The sequence below is a fragment of the Schistocerca piceifrons genome, chromosome 3 (assembly GCF_021461385.2).
Source record: "Schistocerca piceifrons isolate TAMUIC-IGC-003096 chromosome 3, iqSchPice1.1, whole genome shotgun sequence".
Classification (NCBI taxonomy): Eukaryota; Metazoa; Arthropoda; class Insecta; order Orthoptera; family Acrididae; genus Schistocerca; species Schistocerca piceifrons.
In genome coordinates, this window is record NC_060140.1 from 373,151,611 (window position 1) to 373,176,872 (window position 25,262).

General features: G+C 41.3%; 1 protein-coding gene across 1 annotated transcript; it reads right to left on the reverse strand.

Annotated features, from left to right (window-relative positions):
• Positions 1-3,053: 3,053 nt before the first annotated feature.
• LOC124789413 (cleavage and polyadenylation specificity factor subunit 4) lies at positions 3,054-25,262 on the reverse strand. The gene is made up of 5 exons (XM_047256758.1): positions 25,060-25,262; positions 24,784-24,987; positions 24,506-24,695; positions 16,525-16,684; positions 3,054-4,045 (listed from the first exon to the last, which is right to left on the reverse strand). Exons 1-5 carry the CDS (start codon positions 25,214-25,216, stop codon positions 3,848-3,850), a joined length of 909 nt encoding a protein of 302 aa, XP_047112714.1. The 5' UTR covers positions 25,217-25,262; the 3' UTR covers positions 3,054-3,847.

A 25,262-nucleotide genomic window follows, 5' to 3' on the forward strand; every position in this document is an offset into this window, starting at 1 on the left:
TTTCATGTATTTGGCTGGTCCCAAGCTTGGGGCCTCATGTTGCAAGTGATGAGGACGGAGGAGGAGGAAGAGATACCTCGTTAAAAAGACCGGAGTCCATCTGGCTCCAGATGGTAGCATCCTGTGAGGGTCCCTGCTTAGAGTCACAGGTGAAATCCCAAAACCCAGACACAGCTCTGTGGTAATGATTGGTACTCTGTTGGCTTTGTGAACTCAGCTGTGATTGAATCATCCGGAACTCAAAAACTCCAGTCAGTTTTATGAGATCCTCTAGGAATTCACCATGACAACCTCAACATGAACCAATAATCATGACATAACAATGGGAAGGAATCCAGTAGTCTGGGCCCCAATCACTAAGACTGAGACCTGATCATCAGATTCCAGGGGCTCAGACATGTTATGAGAAGACTCAGAGCTTCTCAAAAAACCATCAAGACTAAAAGGGAATATTTTACATGGGAACACTCAACACGAACACACTGCTGGAACTAGGTAAACTGAAATGACTGTTAAACACCATGGTTAAATTCAATATGAAAATACTTGTGATACAGGAGACATGATTCTCGGATGAGAACAACTTTGACTCAGAAAACTGCAGAATATACAAGTGGAAACCAGTGAGAACTCTTCCAGGAAGAAATCTCAAATTCTTTGCAACAGGATTTGTAGCACACAAATAAATATTGGATTCTGTAATAAATTTCAAATTACAGTTGAATGGGGGTGGGGGGAGTTCAACACGCATGATACAACCTGGAAACAAAGCCTATACACGTCAGGGCACCTGCCCCTACAAATTACTATGATGGGAAGATCTGGAAGAAACCATTAACAACAAAATCCCCTGGAAGAACATAAAAATGTTACTATGAGATTTTAATGCACAATTAGGATGGGAAAGGAAATTAAGACACACAACAGGAAAACAAACAGTCCACAAGAGAACAAACAAGAATGGAGAGAACCTGATAACGTCTGCTCGAATTTCAACCTCAAAATCACACAATTCCAGAAACCAAACAAGAAACTGTGGATATGGGAATACTTCAACAATGTCCTAAGAAATTATGAATGTAAGCACAGGGAAAATATGTTTCAAATCTGATCATTAGCTACACCAAATCAAAGCGGAATTTACACCAAAAAGACAAAATGAGAGAACCAACAGACCTTTCAGAACAGATACAGAGTTCCCATAACTAAAGAAAAACGAAATAAAAAGAAAAAGAAAAAAAAGAGAAACGAAACAGACCCTAATAACTACATATGAACTTCCCAGGAAATACAAAATTCTAGCCAAAGCCTAGTAAATCAGCTAGAATCTCATAGATCCACAGGCAGGAGAATATCATCAAGGAGAGTGACTGAAGACAATATTAACCAACAGAAAGTTCAGAAACACCTCAACAACATTTGTTGACTTCAATAAGTTCTATGAATCCATAGATTCAGAAAACCTCTCCAACAACCTGTAAGAAATGAATCGACGAGAAAGCTAATCCAGAAAGCATTAAAATGAAACATCCAAAGTGAAGTCCACGGAAGAGATCTCAGAACCATTCAAAATCAAGATGAGAGTGAGACTTGGAGATTGCATGCCACCCATTAGATGGCTTGTTGCCAATTTTATTTAACTCATATTTAGAGAAAATAATCAGGACATGGGACAAAGGAGTTAACGGAGAAAAGATTGGGAAAGAAGATGATAGAACTATCAACATAAAATGTGTGGCCTTTGCTGATGATCAAAACAAATAATAAAAAAATAACCCAAAGAAGCTCTAGCTACAATACATAAAATCTCAGCCAAAATCAAAATACGAATCTCATACAAAAAAACAGTACAAGGACACAAACTCCACACACACCCATTGGAAACTAAGTATGGACAAGCTAAGGCAAGCAGAAAGTTTCACATACTCGGGAAAGATTATACAGAAAATAGGACTGAACTAGTTATCCAGTGAAGCACAGATCACAAAACTACAGAAAGCACACAGACATACATGGAACTACTACAACAAAAGAAGTATCTCCATCAATGGCAAATGACGAACTAAAATACAGTAGTCTTAGTAGAGGCCTTGTCCACCACAGAAACAACAGAAATCAAGGGGAGAACAAAACAGGACACACAAAAACAAGAAAGAAAAAATGCTGAGAATGATCCACGGGCTGGTTCAAAAAGAGGAGATTTGGATAAAGAGATTGACAAAAGAACTGTATGGACAAACAGAGACAATTACAAACAACATCAGCAAAGAAAGGGCAATGTTCTATGCACACACAAATAGGATGCATGGAGACAGACACACCAAAATCATTTTTAATATAGTGACAATTAATACAGTGAAAACCAACTGACTAAAAGAAACCACAGAAGACCTCAATCAACTAAACATCACCACAGAAAATGTGAAAGATAAGAAAAAAGAAAAGAGGGGGAAAAAATCAGAAAGCACAAATTTGAGCAAACGCCCAGAGAGAGAGAGAGAGAGAGAGAGAGAGAGAGAGAGAGGAGGGCAGGGGGCAGGAAAGAAGTGGACAGTAGAGAGTAAGAAAAAAAGTGAAAATATGAGACTTTTTCAGAAGAAAGAGACAGAGAACGAAAAATGATAGTTTTAGTGCTCTCCTTAAGGGAGAATTGCCCATATTAATAATAATAAAATACTATCTTGCAAAAAGAGCTAATCTTGTAAATTTTTGACACCCCTTGTATTGTGAGCATTGTTCACAATTTCATTTCCATTTGTCTTCTGTATACAGATTTAAGTATTCTTTCCCTATTCACATGATGGTCCAGACCTTCAGTCACCATTGGTCATCTAGGGAAATAAGAGCAAAACTAGTCAGATCTTGACAATCAGTCAATACTGCTGGTGTTCCAGATAGAAATCAGTGGAGCCTCAGATTTTTCAAATGGCAGAGAAGAGTTTGACTATCCTGCTCATTTCTTTGATGAGTGCATGATCTAAAACATAAACACTGAAATTAATCAGTACACTGGTAGCGCAAGACAGTAGGGAAGAAACTGGCTGAAAAAGGGATATTTACAACAATATATTTCATTCACACAAATTGACAAAATATTTGTACACTATTTTTCTGATAAAAGTTACACTTCCCACTAAAAAGGCCACAATTTGCTGCTCCATCAGAATAGAGTAGATGGTGGTGTAAAGACAACATGGGTTTCACATCTCAGAGAACTTCCGTGATCACAAAACCAAACATACTCGCACTTAAACAACAAAAAAATATTCTCACTTTCAGTTACATAGTTTTAAACATTCCTGTACTGTTTTTAAGAATACAGACAAAATAATTATTGTACTGCTGGAGAGAGAGAGAGAGAGAGAGAGAGAGAGAGAGAGAGAGAGAGAGAGAGCATGTAAAACGTTTCTCTTCACGAATAATTATATTGTCTATTTGAATTTTATATACTAAAATAAACTCACATTTATGTAATGCACTTACATTTCACTTTTACATGATGCAGTAACCATGTTTCTATCATATTTCTGTACTTTGCAAAGTCATTTAAAAACAACTAAGAATGATGCCCCTTCACAGCCAAGTACCAAGTGAGAAGAGGTCGGTGTACAAACGATTAATTAATTGTAATACCTTCCAAATATCACAGTAGTTTGGCATTCACAAACAGAAATCACTCCTTTAGACGCACGAACGTTACATATCTATTTCCTTAAATTAATACTGCCAGTAATCACATGATGATAAATGCAAATTACAGTCAATTATGAATGTGATAAAACTGAATAGTTCTGAAATGTGACATACACAAGAAAAATTATTCATTCACAAAAAATTCCCATTTCTGCTACCGTCGGTATCCTCCAGGAGGAGGAGGATTCTGGCTTTGGCTTAAAAATGCCAAGTGCCCCTTTGGGCACTTGTTTGCGTAATGTCCTTTACACCCACACTTGAAACATGTCACTTCTTCTAGAGGCTTCTGAGGCGGCTTTGGAGAATTGGCATCTTCATTTCCTTCTTTTCCAACATACATGAGATTTTTTGTCTGTAAAAAAAAATTAAACATGACAAACTAGCATCTGCAGATAGTCATGATCTAGAGATATTATTAAAGAATTAAGCGAGTATGAAAATGAAGAAGAAAAGGCAGAAGTGAAGAGAGTACACATGCATGTGCACACTCACACACAGAATTTTCAGTTTTCATATCAAGTGTGTTACTATTTTCAAATTACACACAAATTGTACAATTTCAGCTAGGAGATTTTTAAAACTTCAGCAAGGGCACAACAACAGCAAGAAACATAGCGCAATTGCTTTAATGTTTGAGACTTATTACAAAAGTTGTGTGTGCCAACAAATGGTATTTCTTACTTTGGTTAACTGCTAGATAATTGGTACTGCTGTTAATTAATACATATAGAAAAAAAACTGCCGAGTGAAGGAATACAAACTATCACAAAGACACAATAGGCAGAAAAATGCAGGTAGTGGCTTTGGACAGAGTAGGCAGGGATAAGGCAGGCGACAGAACATGGGTAGCTGAAGGTGAAAAAGCAGTTTCCTTATATTCACGATGAAACTGAAAGCAGACTAAGGAATCCAAAACATACATGATCATCTCCTCAAAAATACAATGTTTAACTCTAGCAGGTTGTGGTGAAAGTCATGACAGCTGATAAACCTTTACAGTATGTCTTAGGTGTAGAATTGAAATTCACTAATAGCAAGGATACTGGCCTGTCAGCAAATACATAATTTCTTTCTTCCATTTTATAAAGTGGTTTTCCAAATGGGTATTATGTGGAAACTAAACAACATACTTCACAACTGACTGTGTAACATGGCATGCATCGACCTTCATGAGGCTGTTTGATATTTGATCATACTTGTTGTTATGGTCTTCAGTCCAAAGTCTGGTTTGATGCAGCTCCCTGTGCTAGCCTATCCTATGCAAGTCTCACATCTAAAATAACTACTGCAACTTACATCCTTCTGTATCTGCTTACTGTATTCATCTCTTGGTCTCCCTCTACGGTTTTCCTTCCAATACTAAACTGGTGGTCCCTTGATGTCTCCGAATGCGTCCTATCAAGCAATCTCTTCTTCTATTCAAGTTACACCACAAATTTTCTCCCCAATTCTATTCAGTATTTCCTCATTAGTTACGTGACCTAACCATCTAATCTTTAGCATTCTTCTGTGTCATCATACTTACACAACTCTTAATACTCACTTAGTTAATAACTGATTCAATTTCTTACTTAGTTGTTTCTTGTAGCTGCATTTGGCATAATTGTCTTGAAACACACACTTTTAAAAGTGCTGTATTAACTTGCCAATTATTGAAAGAAAGTGTTTAATGGCATATTACTTATGTACATCTCTGGTAGATCAGTAAGAGTATCACACTCCCACGGAAGAGGTGTAATATGCTGATTATCCACTTTCTATCCTGGCATTGCTTTCACAAATCAAAATATTGTTTTAACTTTGTTTAGGAAATGACCATTCAGAAGAGGTTATTTGCTGTTTTAATATGCCTGATGACCTTCTCCAATATTTTTTAGTTTTGTCTGTGGTACAATTCCTTTGCTGGGCTGTAAGTACACTTTGTATTATGATAGTGCTCCCATTTTCTCCTAAATGATATTTTAATGCTATTAATTTACCAAACTGGTTGCTTATTAGTATTTTATTTACGGTTGTAATTTATAAACGGGAAACAGTTATCAAAGAATGTGATGAAGCTTCGTAGCAATGTATTATGTTTGCCATTACAGATATCTCTGTCGTAGACTTCTTGCCAACAACTTCCACCAGGATTCACTTTAAATATTTACATTATAAATGGACTCATATCTTTGAATATGTTTTTGCTACCTTGTAAACTGACACGGCCTAGATATCAATAACTGTGTTTTATTACATGACTCAGTAAGTGTTTCACACAGTATGCCTTTAAACTAGAGAACAATCTATGAGAATACTATAGAAAGTACACTTTCTACTTCAGGCTGTGGAATATAAGTACACCAATTAACACACTTTTACATGGACAATCAACTTAGAAGGTAATACTGAAATCACCAAACAAAATTAACTACCATCCTTAACAACTGAACAGGAAACAATCTCAAGTCTGGACTCATTGGTATTGTTAATATTTGGCATCATTTCTCATCAGATCTACTTCAATCACACTTTATTATATAGTTAACAAAAATTCTGTATTTTGTACATGAATTTTTTATTTCTGTGTACCAAACACATTCCATCTATTCATGCTATGTATCATCAGTGTTACTCATTTTTAATGTCCTGTTCATATACCCATGTTATCTATATACTAAATGCATATTTTTTCCAATTAATATGCTACACATAAACATTTCACTGCACATAACCATAAAATTTAAATATATATATTTAGAGGCTACATCTTATTTCATTTCTACGTGAGGAGTTCTTCTTCACAGGTGGTAGGGATCACCATTTATGTAAAATGCGATGTTTGTTTTAAAGATATTAACATATTAAAAGACTGTTGAGAAATAATATGTGAGGGCTGAGAAGGTACACATATTAAAGGGCTAATTGCCTCTGATGGATCTCAAGGCTGGAGGTCTTTACTAACACTGCAGAGGATATCAGACAATGGAAACCCCAGGGTAGAATATCAACAATACCAGGAAAAGAACAGTCTGCTACTCAACATAAAGAAGACATGTTAAGTTGCAAACAGACATAAGGAAAAAACTGTTACACATTTAGCTTTCGGCCAAAGCCTTCTTCAAAAAAGAAAATACATACACATTCATTTACACAAGCAAATACAACTCATACTCAACAGCAGCATTGTAGTCCGAGCTGCCCACCTGTCTGCAACTCAACATGTTATCTTTACAATGAGTAGCAAGCTTTCATTTTCACAATACTGTTGAAGACGATACTGCTTTTACATCGTGACAGTATCGAAATCAGACATTTCATTTCATACACTTGCAACATTACTTTAGAAAGGCTATTACATGCAGTATCCACAACAGTGCTGCAAGAACTATTGTTGTTGCCATCTACAATCTGAAGATGGGCTGATGCAGCCCTCCATGCTACTCTATCCCCTCCAAATAACCTACATCTTCCAGACTCTGCTTGATCTCCTCCTACATTTTTACTTCACCCAACCCCTCTTCCCACACTTCCCTGCAATACTAAAGTAGTGATCTCTTGCTATCTGAGAATATGTCTTATCAACTGATCCCTTCTTTTTGTCAAGTTGTGCCACAAATTTCTTGTCTCCCCAGTTCTTCTAAGTACCACCTCAATAGTTATGTGATCTACTGATCTAATCTTCAACATTCTTCTGTAGCACCACATTTCGAAAGCTTCTATTCTCTTTTGATCTAAACTGTTTATCATCAATGTTTTACTTCCATACATGGCTACATTACAGACAAATACTTTCAGAAATGACTTCCTAACACTTAAACCTATATTTGACATTAACAAATTTTTCTTGTTCAGAAACACTTTTCTTGCCATTCCCAGTCTGCATTTTATATCCCCTCTATTTCAGCCATCAACAGTTCTTTTGTTGCCCAACTGGTAAATCTCATCTATTACTTCAAGTGTCTCATTTCCTAATCTGATTCCCTTATCATCACCTGATTTAATTTGACTACATTCCATTATTCTTGTTTTGCGTTAATCGTTTTCAAAAGACACTGCCCATTCCTTTCAACTGCTCTTTCGTCTTTTGCTGTCTCTGACAGAATTACAGCGAAACTGGCAAACCTCTCTGTTTTTATTTATTCTCCCTGAACTTTAATTCCTACTCAAAATTTTTCTTTAGTTTCCTTTATTGCTTGTCCAATGTACAGATTGACTCCCTTCTCAACCATTGCTTCCCTTTATGCTACTCTTTTGTACACATTGTAAACGACATTTTGCTACCTATATTTTACCCCTGCTACCTTCAGAATTTCAAAGAGAGTGTTCTGTCAACATTGTCAAAAGCTTTATCTAAGTCTATAAATGCTGTAAACGTATGTTTCCCTTTCCTTAACGTATCTTCTCAGATAAGTCATAGGATCAATCTTGCCTCTCATGTTTCTACATTGCTTCGGAATCCAAACTGATCTTCCCCGAGGTTAGCTTATAGAGTGGAAATTTATATGCAGCCTTTAATAAATGTGTTGATCAGTTTAAAGAGCTGGGACCTGAATAAACTGAAAGAGACTGTGGAGAGTTTCAGAGAGAGCATTAGGGAACAATTGACAAGATGGAGGAAAGAAATATAATAGAAAAAGAATGGGTAGCTTTGAGAGATGAAATAGTGAAGGCAGCAGAGGATCAAGTAGGTAAAAAGACGAGGGCTAGTATAAATCCTTGGGTAACAGAAGAGATATTGAATTTAATTGATCAAAGGAGAAAATATAAAAATGCAGTAAATGAAGCAGGCAAAAAGGAATACAAACGTCTCAAAAATGAGATCGACAGGAAGTGCAAAATGGCTAAGCAGGGATGGCATGAGGACAAATGTAAGGATGTAGAGGCATGTATGCCTACTGGAAAATTAAAGAGAACTTTGCAGAAAAGAGATCGACTTGTATGAATATCAAGAGCTCAGGCCGAAAACCAGTTCTAAGCACAGAAAGGAAAGCAGAAAGGTGGCAGGAGTATATAGAGGGTCTATACAAGGGCTATGTACTTGAGGGCAATATTATGGAAATGGAAGAGGATGTAGATGAAGACGGTTGGTTGGTTTAAAAGAGGGGGGAAGGGACCAAACTACGAAGTTATCGGTCCCTTGTTCCTAATAAAACAATGCCACAAGTGTGAGAATAAAACAGATGAGACACATAACACAAAACACAAAGAAAGGATGACCACAAGAACAAAGGAAAGGCAATGAACACTAAAAGGAACAAAAGAGGACAATAAAACAACAGAGAGGTGCAAAAAACAGTGATAAAGAGAGTAAAACAAGGAAGCAGATTACAGTGGTTGGCCGACCACGGAAATAAAAAGGAAAAGCCAGCCACTCTGCAACACGTTAAAACCTTCACCGTAAAAGCACTAGGGTGGAGGACACAGAGGGACAAAGGACATGCGCTAAAATTCAGATTGAATGATAGAACCCACCCTCACAGATGAAATGTACAATCAAATCAGCCAATGAGGCGTTGTCTGCTAAAATCAGTGATTACGAGTCCGGCAACCAAAGACGAAGTTGCAGGGCAGCCAAAGGAGGACAGAGCAAAAGAATATGGACCACTGTCAAACCTGGTACCGCACCGACACTGTGGTGGGTCTTCAGGGTGCCGGGGGTAGCTGTGGGTTGCCCAGTCATGCACATTCGTGGACCCCTTAATGGCTGGCAGTTTGTTGTGCGTACTGAGATTTTGCCATTCCGTCTCCCAAAGCTGAAAAACCTTGCAGCATAATAACAAACACAGGTCAGCTGCGGGGATGCCCGTCTCCAGAAGCGGTTTCCGTGTAGCGTGTTTGGCCAGCCTGTCAGCAAGTTCATTTCCTGGGATTCCAACGTGACCAGGGATCCAGACAAACTTCATTGAACGACTGAACCGTTCCAGGGCATAGATGGACTCCTGGATGGATGCTGCCAAAGGATGACGTGGACTGATTGATAAGTTTTCAGGCTGCTCAAGGAGTCAGTACATAAAAGAAAAGACTCTCCAAGGCATGAACGGAGATACTAAAGTGCACAAAAAATGGCCACCAGCTCCGTAGTGAATACACTGCAGCCATCGGGTAAGGAATGCTGTTCAATATGGCCACCGTGAACGTAGGCAAAGCCAACACGACCATCAGCCATCAGTGTAAACCACTTCAGAGCCTCGGAACACGTCAAGAATCGAGAGGAAGTGACAGCAGAGAGCCGCAGAATTAACGCAGTCCTTAGGGCCACGCAAAAGGTCCAGACGAAGCTGCGGCTGAGGTGTACACCATGGAGGTGTCCATGAATGGACCTTGAGGAGAGGTGGTACAGGCAAGGACTCCAGTTCAGACAGAAGCGATCGTATGCGAACTGCAATCGTTAGCCCCAACTTGGGCTGCCGATGGGGGAGATGGAATGCCACAGGCGGGAAAAGGAGACAGTAATTCGGATGCTGAAGAGAACTACGAATGTGTGCCACGTAACTGGCGAGCAGTTGTGCACGTCTGATTTGCAATGGAGGGACCCCAGCCTCCAGCAGTACGCTGGTCACCGGACTCGTCCTAAAAGCTTCTGTTGCTAGTCAAACCCCACAGTGGTGCACAGGGTCAAGTAAATGCAGCGCTGAGGGTGCTGCCGAACCATAAACCACACTCCCATAGTCAATTTGGGATTGAACAAGGGCTCTGTAGAGCTAGAGCAGTGTGCACCCCAATTGGTGTTGCTCAGGCAATGGAGGGCATTGACGTGCTGCCAGCACTTCTGCTTAAGCTGACAAAGATGAGGAAGCCAAGTCAATTGAGTGTCGAAAATCAGTCCTAAGAAAAGATATGTCTCCACTACAGTAAGTGGATCATCATGAAGGTACAGTTCTGGGTCTAGGTGAACGGTACGACACTGACAGAAGTGCAAGACACACGACTTTGCGGCTAAAACTGGAAGCCATGGGCTAAAGCCCACGACTGTGCCTTGTGAATTGCTCCCTGTAGGTGACGCTCAGCAACTCCAGTACTGGAGCAGCAGTACAAAACGCAGAAGTCATCTGGATACAGGGAAGGTAAGAAGGAGGGCCTGACAGCTGCTGCTAGACCGTTAATGGGCACTAAAAATAGAGAGACACTCAATACAGAGCCCTGTGGGACTCCATTCTCCTGGATATGGATGGAACTATGGGAGGCACCAACTTGAACATAGACAGTACAGAGTGACAGAAAGTTTCGGATAAAAATCAAGAGCAGGCCCCGGAGACCCCACTCATACAATGTGGCAATGATATGATGTCGCCAGCTCGTGTCATATGCTTTTCGTAAATAAAAAAAGGCAGCAACCAGGTGTTGGCATCTGGGAAAGGCTGTTCGGATGGCAGACTCGAGGAGCACAAGATTATCAGTGGTAGAGTGACCCTGGTGGAAACCGCCCTGGCATGGAGCCACTAGGCTCCGGGACCCAACCCAACCCAACTGCCGACATACCATACATTCCAGCAGCTTACAAAGAATGTTGGTGAGGCTGTTATGCCGATAGCTATCCACATCAAGTGAGTTTTTAAGGGGTTTGAGCAACAGAATTATGGTGCTCTCCCGGCATTGCGGTGAAAAGACGCCATCGCACCAGATTCGGTTGAAGATGATGAGGAGATATCACTTGTAGTCAGATGAGAGATATTTAATCATCTGGCTGTGGTTCCGATCAGGCCTAGGAGCTGTGTCGGGGCAATGTGCAAGGGCACTGAGGAGCATCCTCTCTGTAAATGGGGGGTTATAGGATTCACTGTGGCGTGTAGTGAATGAGAGGATGTTCCCTTCCAGCCACCGTTTGACAGTGTGAAAGGCTGGTGGGGGGGGGGGGGGGGGGTAATTCTCTAACAGAGGCTTGAGCAAAGTGCTTGGTAATCGCGTTTGCGTCGGTAGATAGCACACCATTTATGGTAACACTGGGAACACCTGTTGGGGTCTGGTACCCAAAAACACGTTTCATATTTACCCAGACTTGGGAAGGTGACGTATAGCATCCAATGGTCAAAATGTATCTCTCCCAACATTCCTGCTTCCGTCGTTTGATAAATTGGCAAACGCGAGCACGAAGCTGTTTAAAGGCTATGAGGTGCTCCAGGGCAGGGTGCCGCTGTAGAGCTCGCCGACAATCCTTAATTGCTTCAGCGACTTCCAGTGGACACCAAGACACTGCCTTGCGCCTCAGGCACCCTAAAGAGTGAGGGATCGTGTTTTCTGCCACAGAAACAATTGTTGTAGTCACTTACTCAACCATCACATCACTGCTACCATGTGGGGGAGATTCAACGGTGGCAGCAAAGGTAAAAGTTTCCCAGCCCCTCGTGTTTAAAGCCCATATGGGCAGGTGTCTGTGGGCCTGACGCTGGGGCAGTGACAGGATAATGGGGAAGTGGTCACTACCACACAGGTCATCATGTGCTCTCCTGTGGACAGATGGGAGAAGTCCTGGGCTGCAAAGTGATAAATCAATAGCCGAGTAACTACCATGAGTAACACTGAAATGTGTGGCGGCCCCGGTATTTAAGAGGCAGAGGTCAAATTGAGACAGTAAAGTTTTGACATCTCTAGCTCAGCCAATAAGCACGGTGCCACCCCACAAGGGGTAATGGGCATTAAAATCTCCAAAAAGTAGAAAAGGTTTAGGGAGTTGATCAATCAGTGCAGCTAATACATTCAGGGGTACAGCACCATCCGGAGGAAAATATACACTGCAGACAGTTATTTCCTGTGTTGTCCTTATTCTGACAGCCATAGCTTCAAGAGAGATTTGAAAGAGCACAGGTTCACTACAGACTGAACTTAGGACATAAACGCAAACTCCACCTGACACTCAATTATAGTCACTAATGGTTCCTGTAATATCCCTTATAGCCGCGGAGGGCAGGGGTCCGCGTTGCCGGGAACCAGGTTTCCTGGAGAGCAATGCAGACAGCAGGTATAAAGCTTAACAGTTACCGTATCTCAGCCAGGCGGTGGAAAAACCTGCCTCAGTTCCACTGGAGGATGACGTCATCTTGAGACTGGGAAGGCATGGAACATTCAATGAGGTAGTTTACACCTCAGAGTCACCTGCTGCCACCAACTTATTGCCTGAGCAGTTTATAACCATTGTGTCAGAGGGTCTGGTGAGATCTAGGTCCTCAGTAGACGCCAAAATCTCCAACCCATCCTCAGACACACAGCTGGTAGGTTGCCGTGGTGTGGATGCCACCGCAATTTCCTTGGTCTTAGGGGTTTTCTTTTTGGATTTCTCTCACTGCTCCTTGGGTTTCCCTGGCTGGGAGGACTTCGCTGGCTCAGTCTCCAGGACTGAGGATGAGCGTGATGCCCTACGACCAGCTGCTGGCAGGTGTCATCTTTGCCAGTAGCAGAAACCTGGGAAGGGAGTGACCCAAGGGACCCCTTCCTAGCGAGAGAAGCCAAAGAAGACTTACGTCCCCGATGGTTAGTGGATGTTGCTCCCAAAGTATGTGGTGCAGGAGCAACAGAGAGAGAAATGCCCCCCCCCCCCCCCCCCACCATCAAGGAGACAAGTGTGGTCTTCTGGCTCTGGGGTTGGCAGAGCTGATGGTGCCAGAACTGTTGTAGCAGCGGCATAAGAGGAAGTCATTCGCACAGGATGGAGTTGTTCTTATTTCCTCTTAGGCTCAGTGTAGGTCAGTCGGCTCAGCGTCTTGTGGTCCATGATTTTCCTTTCTTTCTGGAGAATCCTGCAGTCTGGCGAGCAAGGCGAATGGTGCCCTCCAAAGTAGACACAGATGGGAGGCAGGGCACATGGAGTATTGGGATGTGATTGGCGTCTGCAATCTGAACATGTGATGCTGGACGTACAGTGGGGAGACATATGGCCGAACTTCCAGCACCGCATCGGGGGAGGGATATAGGGCTTTACATCACAGCGGTAGACCATCACCTTGACCTTCTCGGGCAATGTATCACCCTCAAAGACCAAGATGAAGGCACCGGTGGCAACTTGATTATCCCTCAGACCCTGGTGGATACGCCGGACAAAATGTACACCTCGTTGCTCTAAATTGGCGCACAGCTCATCGCCAGACTGCAAAAGAAGGTCCCTGTGAAATATGATACATTTTGGACAAGCCCACCACCTCCCCAAACTTGTCCTCTAAATGCTCAACAAAAAACTGAAGCTTCATCGTCATGGAAGATTCCCCATCAGCTCTCAAACATACAAGGTACCAGGGCGAATAAGATCCCCTGCCATCCTTAGCCTGACGTTCCTCCCATGGTGTGGCCACGGAGGAAAACGATTTGGGGTGGTACCTCTGTGCGTTGAATTGAGCTTGTGAAAGCTTAGAGACTGCTGGTGTTCCACCACTAGCAAGAGATGATGGACTACACTTCATCGCTTGTCATCCGGCCAGATGCCACCCATTCTGACCAGGTGCGTTCCCCACAGGCGCCACCCAACCGCAGCAAAGGACACCTGGCAGGACGGCCATTGCCAGGAGTCCCGATGCCCCAGGGGTATGGGTATCTACCCCTTGGCATATGTGAGGAGTTAACGGTGCAGGCATCAGCAGGGTACATGGCGGCCCCAGCAAAACGGACTAGCTACCATGCTGGACATCAGGTGCAAAATTAGTCCATGGTCATCGTCGATGCAGGAAGCGACACTGCATACTGCATGGTGGAAAACACACCCAGAAAGGTGTCCCCACCCAAGAGATGGAGAATGGGTGGGACTGCAACGTGAGGACGAGAAAGTGGGCTAAAGATCTCAATGCACGATGGACACAATGCACCATGTAAGGCACCATTCCCCAACTGGCTCGACCTTCAGGAAAATTTTGAAGAATGGAAGTCAAACCCAACAGGGGACCATCACATAAAGGCCAAAACATGTGAAACTCCTTTTAGTTGCCTCTTACAACAGGCAGGAATACCTCGAGCCTATTCTAACCCCCGGACCCACAGGCGGCAGATGAAGTTGGAAAGGAAGATATGATACTGCATGAAGAATTTGACAGAGCACTGAAAGACCTAACTCAAAACACTGGGAGTAGACAGCATTCCATTAGAACTACTGATAGCCTTGGGAGAGCCAGCCCTGGCAAAACTCTACCATCTGGTGAGCAAGATGTATGAGACAGGCGAAATACCCTCAGACTTCAAGAAGAATACAGTAATTCCAATACCAAAGAAAGCAGATAGTGACAGGTGTGAAAATTACTGAACTATCAGTAAACTAAGTCACGGTTGCAAAATACTAACACGAATTGTTTACAGACGAATGGAAAAAATACTAACAGAATTCTTTTCAGACAAATGGAAAAACTGGTAGAAGCTGACCTCGGGGAGGATCAGTTTGGATTCTGTAGAAATGTTGGAACATGTGAGGCAATACTGACCCTATGACTTATCTTGGAAGATAGATTAAGGAAAGCAAACCTACGTTTCTAGCATTTGTAGACTTAGAGAAAGCTTTTGACAATGTTGACTGGAATACTCTCTTTCAAATTCTGAAGGTGGCAGGGGTAAAATACAGGGAGCGGAAGGCTATTTACAATTTGTACAGAAACCAGATGGCAGTTATAAGAGTCGAGGGGCATGAAAGGGAAGCAGTGGTTGGGAAGGGAGTGAGACAGGACTGTAGCCCATCCCCAATGTTATTTGGTTGGTTGGTTGGTTGTTTCGGGGAAGGAGACCAGACAGCGAGGTCATCGGTCTCATCGGATTAGGGAAGGACGGGGAAGGAAGTCGGCCGTGCCCTTTCAAAGGAACCAACCCGGCATTTGCCTGGAGCGATTTAGGGAAATCACGGAAAACCTAAATCAGGATGGCCGGACGCGGGATTGAACCGTCGTCCTCTCGAATGCGAGTCCAGTGTCTAACCACTGCGCCACCTTGCTTGGTAATGTTATTTAATCTGTATATTGGGCAAGCAGTAAAGGAAACAAAAGAAAAATTTGGAGTAGGAGGAGAAATAAAAATTTTGAGGTTTGCCGACGACACTGTAATTCTGTCAGAGACAGCAAAGGACCTGGAAGAGCAGCTGAACGGAATGTACAATGTATTTAAAGGAGGATATAAGATGAACATCAACAAATGCAAAGCAAGGATAATGGAATGTAGTTGATTTAAATCAGGTGATGCTGAAGGAACTAGATTTGGAAATCAGTAGTAGTTCAGTTTTGCTATTTGTGGAGCAAAATAACTGATGATGGTCGAAGCAGAGAGGATATAAAAAGCAGACTACCTATGGCAAGGAAAGTGTTTCTGAAGAAGAGAAATTTGTGAACATCAAGTATAGATTTAAGTGTCAGGAAGTCGTTTCTGAAAGTATTTGTATGGAGTGTAGCCATGTATGGAAGTGAAACGTGGATGATAAATAGTTTAGACAAGAAGAGACTAGAAGCTTTTGAAATGTGGTGCTACGGAATTCTGAAGATTAGATGGGTAGATCACGTAACTAATGAGGAGGTACTGAGTAGAATTTGGGAGAGGAGGAATTTGTGGTACAACTTGACTAGAAGAGGGGATCAGTTGGCAGGACATGTTCTGAGGCATCAAGGGATCACCAGTTTAGTATTGGAGGGCAGCGTGGAGGGTAAAAATCTTAGAGGAAGACCAAGAGATGAATACACTAAGCAGATTCAGAAGGATGCAGGTTGCAGTAGTTACTTGGAGATGGAGAAGCTTGCACAGGATACAGTAGCATGGAGAGCTGCATCAAACAGTCTCTGGACTGAAGACCATAACAACAACAGTCTTTCAGCATCAACCATCAATTTTCTTCTGTGAAAATAATCATCACTCAATAAATATAAAAGCCTGTAAAGTAAAAATAGCATGTAGACGAAATACCCTCAATTCCTCTTGTTTAGACTGCACATCCCGCATGTCAGGTGGCATTTTATTGCAAAACAATGCTTTATGTCCTGTTTCTCCACAGTAATGGCAAGTAATAATAACCTTCTTCCCATCTTTTTGTTGGACATCTGTTGCTGGAAGTTCAAATCGTGGACTGAAACAAAAGCAGGAACAAAGAAAAAACTGATGAGCTACCACAAAGTAAAACTACATGTCATAACCATCACTCTACTAAAACAACAATGTGTATTTAATATTTAATGAGTTTGCTTGCATATGTCCTTCCTTCACTTTTAAGAAGTAGAATGACATAGTAAGGAGCAATCAGTGTCAGATTACTGTCCTTGTCCCTGTCTCTCAAAATATGACCCAGGTGAACCTGTAACCGTTCAAATTCCCTAATTTAAATTATCACATAATTGTAATCTTTGGAGAAAAATGTTACAGAAATAATTTTGAATCTTGCATCAATATTTTCATCAGTGGCACATTACAAGATGAATTTAGTTGCACTGGAGAAAGACGTGAAACAGTAGAATTTCATCAAACAAACTAGTGAATTCTTGTCACCCAAAAATGATGCGTAGGTATGAGAAATATCTTAAAATTATGCATCTGAAACACATAGCGACACTTCCACTGCTCTGTTAAATTTGTTCCTGTTGACTCTCAAAACATTGGTAATCCTGTAATGTTATTGTGTGTGCATGGCTGTGTGCTGCGTAATCCTTAGAGCAGCTGGTAGTATGCTCCAAATATTACATTTATAAGGCACTGATAATCTGTCACCTACATTTTTAGTTTTAATTCTAAACATATTCACACTCCAGCGTGCATTATTGTTTCCTTAAGCAATATAAGTGTGTTCCATGCTTCACTACAGCAAACTCCGGGCTCCTACAAGATATTATCCAACATCAGTGATGGCTTTTACTCACTTTTTTTATGCAAGGGTACTGTTACTACTGAGTGAGGGGGATGATTAAAATACGAGATAGACCAATAGTATATAACCAAATGTGGGGATGAATGAAAGGGGGTTTCGAGTAAAGTTTTATTCGCTGTTGATGGTCAGTAAGCATCAGACTGCAAACTGATTTGGAACTTTCTGGAAGATTAAAACTGTTTTCCAGACTGGTACACAAACCACGGACCTCTCTTTTGTTGTGCTTTACTGATTGAGCTCTCCCACACAGTATGTGGGACAGCTTATGTGAAGTTTGGAAGGTAGGAGAGAGGTACTGTGAAAGTGAAGTTGTGAAAGCAAGGCCCAAATGCTTGGATAGCTCAAGCAGTACAGAATTTGACCATAAAGGCACAGGTCCCAGCTATGAATCTCAGTCTGGTATAGAGTTTTAATCCACCAGGAAGTTTCAAAATGAAAAGTAGTGATGACTCTTGTGTGTTAGTGTTGGGTCAAGTTTTTTCAACTCAAATGTCAAAGATCACATATAAAGATAACAAAATGTGGAAGAGAGTTATTTTGAATAATTGATTATCATTTAAATCTTCTGGCAAGTTATATAGGGTATTAATGGCAAGAAAACAGTCAAGCTGCATACACCGGCACAACGGAATCATATTAATAGGTGTGTGTTTATTGGTTCCCCCAAAGGGAAAGCTTAGCAATCAGTTCAACCTTATTTTATATATGTGTTGATTGCTCAACATTACAAACTACACTGATGTGTCAAAAGTCATGGGATACCTTCTGATATTGTGTCTGACTTCCTTTCGCCTAGGATAGTGCAGCAACTCAACATGGCATGGACTCAACAAGTCACTGGAAGTCACCTGCATAAATACTGAGCCACGCTGCCTTTAAAGCCATCCATAATTGTGAAAGTGTTGCTGGTGGGTGGCTAAATCATTTGCTCAAACTGTCCAGAACATTATTCAAACCAATTGTGAACAATTGTGACCTGCTGACATGGCACACTGATATCCATAAAAATTCCATCCTTGTTTGGAAACATGGCATCCGTGAATGGCTGCCAAAGGTTCCCAAGTAGCTGTTCATAACCATTTCCAGACAATGTCGCTGGTGGGTGGCTAAATCATTTGCTCAAACTGTCCAGAACATTATTCAAACCAATTGTGAACAATTGTGACCTGCTGACATGGCACACTGATATCCATAAAAATTCCATCCTTGTTTGGAAACATGGCATCCGTGAATGGCTGCCAAAGGTTTCCAAGTAGCTGTTCATAACCATTTCCAGACATGGACCACAGGACCCAGTCCATTCCATATAAACACAGCCTACACCATTACACAGCCACGACCAGCTTGCATACTGCCTTGTTGACAACCTGGGTCCATGGCTTCATGAGGTCTGTTTACACTCTAACCCTACCATCAGCTCTTACCAGCTAAAATTGGGACTCATCTGACCAGGCCACTGTTTTCCAGTAGTCTACGATCCCACTGATATGGTCTTGAGCCCAGGAGAGGTGCTACCGGCGATGTCGTGCTGTTAGCAAAGGCACTCGTGGCAGCTATCTGCTGCCACAGCCCATTAATGCCAAATTGTCCGCCCCAGTAGCTGAGTGGTCAGCGTGACGGATTGCCGTCCTCTGGGCCCGGGTTCGATTCCCGGCTGGGTCGGAGATTTTCTCCGCTCAGGGACTGGGTGTTGTGTTGTGTTCATCATCATTTCATCCCCATCCGGCGTGCAGGTCGCCCAATGTGGCGCCGAATGTAATAAGACCTGCGATATGGCGGCCGGACCTGCCCCGCGAGGGGCCTCCCGGCCACTGACGCCAAACGCTCATTTCATTTCCAATGCCAAATTTAGCTGCACTGTCCTAACACATACTTTCGTTGTACATCCCCTTGACACTGTGTATGTCAGAATATTGCATTCCCTTACGATTCCCAAAATGGAGTGTCCCATGCATCTAGCTCCAACCACCATTCTGCATTCAAAGTCTGTTAATTCCCGTCATGTGGCCATAATCACATTTTAAACCTTTTCACATGAATCACCCAAAAACAAATGACACACTGCCAGTGCAATGACCATTTATACCTCGTGTACATGATACTACCACCATTTGCATGTGTGTACATCACTATCTCATGACTTTTGTCACCTCAGTGTAGACAGCGAATGGTTACCTTTAAACCCCAGCTGTGTGTGAGGATGGAAAGAAGTGACTTTTTCAAATAGTGCAACTTATATTAATGTTGAATCCTTAGTTTTTGGTACTGCCAGGCTGATTGGTAACTGTTCTGATGAAATTTCATCCACAGAGATTTGGTTAGGGGCAAAAGGGAGACAAAAACAGTAGAAAATGATTAACATCAGTGTAAAATCCATAATATTCATGGTTGGTGGTCAGAATGGAGATAGTCCTGATGGAAATTGATCCATAGGAATGGGTGTGGGCGGGCGGTGACATGTAAAGAAAGAAGATGTATGGAAAAATTTCATCTTAACTTGGTACACATATCACTCACTACTTGGAAAAAACCTTGGGGGTAAGACATGTATGACACCCCCCCCCCCCTCCTCTCTCTCTCTCTCTCTCTCTCTCTCTCTCTCTCTCTCTCTCTCTCTCTCTGTGTGTGTGTGTGTGTGTGTGTGTGTGTGTGTGTGTGTGTGTGTGTCAGGGTTGGAGTTGCATGCAGGCAGTGGTGGTGGTGGTGATATGGAAAAAAAGTGCAAGATGAAAATTTCGAATCCATATGTCTTAAGGGCTCACTCTACAGGTGAGGTAACAGTGAGAATGGGTGACATGAAAACAAGTAACAGGATAAAGCAGGGAAATCAGCTAGAGGAGCACAAATAAAAAGTTATTTCTTTCTGTTTTTGGTAAATGTAGGATCCACTTGAAGAACTCCATGCTGGCACTAAACATAGCTTCACTGCCCCATGTCTATTGTCAGGCACCTCACTCCACTGGTATTTCGATGTTAATTTACTGATGTTAGGCTTTATAGTATAGACTTATCTGTTAGGAGTCTTTGTAAATTTTTATTAGTAGCAAACTGCTCTCTGCAATTTGGGAATATAATTACAAGCACAGTAGCAAAGATGAAATTAGAGTGATGTCTCTTATTTCCTCGAGTTTATGCTTTCCAATTATGAAAAAACTTACAGATAGTAAATAATCACAATTAAGTTTGTTTAAGTAATACTAAACATCTAGTAGCTTCTAGGTGAGCGTGTTGGGCGCATAAAACATGCAACGAGATTGCTGAGTAAAATGGATCTTAAAACACAGTCCCACAAAATGTTCTTTTTAAAAGTAAATAGTAATTATAATATTTCACATGTTGGATTAATGCATCCATACCATGAGAAGTTTTAAGGACTTTTTTGATTAAGTTACAATACAAAATTACTTAATATAACTTTTTTATAAATTGACAACAAGGCTTGAGCTTTACATCAATTCTGCTGAATTTGTAATCCATTGGCTGTTGCTGCAAAAGGAGCACTGCACTCATGTCTCTTATAACTGTATGTAAAACACATTCTGTTAAAATGTGGTGCACAGATATCTGTGCACCACAAGCACTGTATACTGGTGGGTCCCCTCATCAGAGGAGGAATACATGTCAGATGACAGTTCTCTATCTTGAGGTGGATTAAAAGTATTTCCTTCTGCCTCAGTGCCCAAGAGGAGGAATGCCATGACTGTGTTTTTTGTTTCACCAACTGAAGCTTCTTGTTTCTCGACACTAACCACTCCCCTCATAGAAGGATGATACTGTGTCTCAAAAGCAAGGTAAGTGCTTGTACAGTAGCAGCACTTTATGAAATGGATTTTCCAATCAAGGATCCTTAGCTGCTTCACTATCCTGCATTCTCATGTTCCTGAGACCAAGCTAAATGACACCACTTTGCCCTGCCTCTACAAGTGGAACTGACATGGTAGATCATCTGAATATATCTTCCTGCTGTGTATATGTGATGGACAGCCTATTAAAGGGCACATAGGGAGTCAGTGTAGATGAGCATGATTACATTTTGTAGCATGATTACATCAATTCTGCTCCAGCACCCTCAATATCACATATATACTGGGAATCTCTTACGTAAGCAAAACTTGAAAGCATATCCTGCAAATAATACAGCACAGCCATTGGAATCCCCTTGCTTTGACCCACCAGCATAAACTACAACACAGAAGCAATACTCAGATAAAAAAATCTGTAAAAACAATTTAAAAATACAGAATGGGGTACAACTCTTTTTGGACACTGGTAATTCTACAATCATTTTGGGTCTGCTTATTAACCAGAGCAGCAAATGAGTCTTACCTTGATTAAGCACAGAAATATCGTTCTCATTAAGGACCACTAGACCCTGATTCATGCAAACCCTTAATGGCCTCCTTACTAGCAGTTTACTTCTGAATAGTTACTCCACTGAAGGACGAGCAATGGTATGGAATGTTGGTGACTGTTGGATCAAAAGTAGGCTGCATTGCTATGAGTGACAGCTGCACTTGTCTGATACCTGATGCATTCAGTTCAGAGCAGAAACATTCAATCATTTTGGCACTGTCAAATCAGTATTGTTGACTGTGCTCTGTTATAGAACTACACTTTTTATTCACTTCTCCTTGAAATAATATATGTTATTTGTCACCAAAATGGCTGAAAAAATATGTAGGCTAAGTGAAATCACTGAAATGTGGAGACTTACTGAAAACATTCATATAACAATATAACTGACATAATTTTCAGAGACTTGTCAGTCAGATGTCTCCATTAAGCGAGAACACTCATATCCGGAGAGTGACAAACAAATTTCATACAGCTGACGTGGCCACGGAGACTTGTTTCGTTCAACCGAAAAAGCCAGTTTAAAAAAAAACTAGCCATTCAGTTGTCCCGTAAGTACTGCCTAATGGACCACAAAAACTATTTGGAGTGATTTTTTGAGAATGTCAGGATGGAATGCTGTGTCCAAGACCTGTCAGGGAAACTAAGTGCCCATCCAAACATAGTCTCACTTGCCTGGGTAAGCCCTATACAACTGTGGCACAGCAGGTGCCCCAAATGTTACCTGGGAGCGAATGTTCTGTCTCAACTGCCATTCACCTCATTGGCAATTAGCACATCCTAAAGGTTGAGATTTATTTTTTTATATTAGTTCCTACAGTCCTCGATATCTAGGTAGTTAAGTCATGGTCCCCATTTCCTGTGACACACAATGATCCACTGCAGCACCACATCATGGTCACAGAAGCATGCACACAGCTTATGCTTACGTATGACGGCTGGCATTGACTAGCCCCCAGCTCATGAAACCATGGTTTGCCAAACCCATACCAGTCAAAAAAGACTGAACTGCCCGAGTTGCTTGCTATTTGGCACAAGCTGAGAGGCATGTGTAGCCAGCTGAATGCCACATATGCAGTGACCATTATCTCTTCTCATATCCTAACTGGAGGCAGTAGCACTCTAAAAGAGATGGCTAGTGATATCAACACATCAGTTGACAACACATGGACATGACAAATGGAAGTTCCAGCTGATTGGCATATGGCACAAGCATCAGGCATAACTCCAAGCAAGAGGACTACTTGTGCCTCATCGGGCAGCTTCTAACTGGCTGCACAAGCTAGGTAGGTCTCTTCTGCTTCCTTTAGTGAAAATGTGAAGGTAAATGACTTCTTGAATTGGAGAACAATACAATATACCATGCAAACTGAATAAATAAATAAACAAATAGGAAAGGTGCACCATTTTACATTCCACATGAAATGTTGTAACTGTTTCATATACATTGGCTACAAGGAATAAGAGGGTCTCATTCGAAAGACTGCCACCATCAATCTGAAACTCCACTTAGTCTCAGAGAATAGTTCAAAATGTAATGGAGCAATAAAGCCCCAAACACAAGTCTTCTGCAGGAGCAAAGAGTTCACATGGCCTGTTCATAGACTTCATTTTTGTTTCAGATAGAGGTGCAAGAGAAATATGAAGACAACTGGTATCATTTATAGTCAATGGGCATGTATTGTAACCACTTAAGTACATGTTACCTAGCTACTTAAATAGAAAGGTGTTGTGTACATAGAGTCCAAAGGAAAGGAAGAGAACAGTTCGAGTCTGGGTGACTTTAAACTTTTTCTCTCTACAGTGCATGAGGTGTGTGTCTCACTAGCACTTCCAATAAACATAAAAAATTACTCAAGTGTTCTACACCATTATACTTCAAAATGACTGACGCTACCTCCATAGCACAGATCAGTTTTACTTGATAGCAATCACAAAGTGACACAACATCATTAAAAATGCAACTAAAATTGCAAGCCACAACTCTTCATATCAACAAGTTTAATGAAACATCAAAAACTGATAAAGACATGACTAAAGCAAGAGTGAGTAGTGCCATGGGTTGGGGTAAGAAATTTCAGGCTATGAAAACATTTAGAAATGTGCTATAGATCAGCCTGCCACCAAAAACAAGATTTTCTGCCAGCACAAACAAGATTTCAGGGGAAGGGTTGGCAGTGTGGAAGGGAATATAATTGTCACATTTACATCAACAATGGCACCCTTTTTTTCTTGGGGCAGAGTAGCAAGAAATTATCAATAGTCGCAGCAGAGGAATGTTACAATTTTTACACAAGTCATTCTGATGCACTTGAATGTACTACCTACATTCTTTATCTATATTTTTCATTTAAAATGTGTAGAAATAAAAATAATAGTATCTCAAACATCTCTTCATAAAAAAAAGCAGGATACTGACGGTCTTCATAAAAAGCAGGATACTGACACTTTTGATGATTGTAATGAGCCCCCTCTGTGTACGAAGCACAAACTGCCTAAAAATTATTCAGCCACAAAATGTTGATATTACAATTGCTGCGAGTTACACACACTGAGTTCAGGACAATGGCTTGCGCTCGCCTTGTTTATACAACTAAAACAACGCAAAGCACATTTATAAATTGTTCACAATATCAAAACGAACTTAATCTGTTCCTAAGCAACAAATATACTCACTGCATAAATTTGCATTCTGGTCCGTCAAGACAGAGTCCTGCTAAGTAGTTCATACACAAGACTCTTCTTACGTGTCTATGCCGACAATTTGGGCCATGTCTACAAAATCCTCTGTCATACCATGGGCAGTCTTTAATTTTACTTTCTGGGTCAATATGTAAAAATGGGCACTCTTTGTTGTGACAGGCATCTGCAAATCAAAGAGTAGATAACGATGTATAATGCACTTGCATATAGCTCTGAAACGTAAATAAATAAAAAATACTTATTGAACTTACTAAATCTTGAATAAAAATAACATTCTGGCATTTTACTCATGTCATATTCGTGCAAAAATTCACATTGGTCTCCTTTTTTGCACAGTCCACGAAGCCAATGTTTACAGACTATTGTTCTGTCACCGCGAACATGTCGAAAAGGGCAGGCAGGACCTTTAGCACAATTTCCTTTTGGGTAAAATTCGCAGACAGCAGCAATAGATTCTGCAGAAGAAGAAGATACAAGTTACAGAATGAACTCGGGCCTGTCACTTCACAGTCCAACATTATACATACTGTCCATTCCCGCAAACGGTAATGGGAGAGCTCCATATTGCTCCTCCAAGGCAATTTCAATGTCAAACTTTACGTTGTCCACACTAGCAACAATAAACTCCATAACGCAAGTTATTAACACAACACTCAAACACACAAAATAAACAACACAAAGCATTTCAATTAAGATATTACATTTACTAATGAAACTCTGGAAAGAACAA

Coding starts and splice junctions, on each gene's coding strand:
- LOC124789413 (XM_047256758.1), bottom strand. CDS start 25,216: ATGCTTTGTGTTGTTTATTTTGTGTGTTTGAGTGTTGTGTTAATAACT. Junction 16,685..24,505: donor CCAGAATGCAAATTTATGCA/GTGAGTATATTT, acceptor CTTTTGTTTCAG/TCCACGATTTGAACTTCCAG. Junction 4,046..16,524: donor CTAAACAAGAGGAATTGAGG/GTATTTCGTCTA, acceptor TTTTTTTTACAG/ACAAAAAATCTCATGTATGT.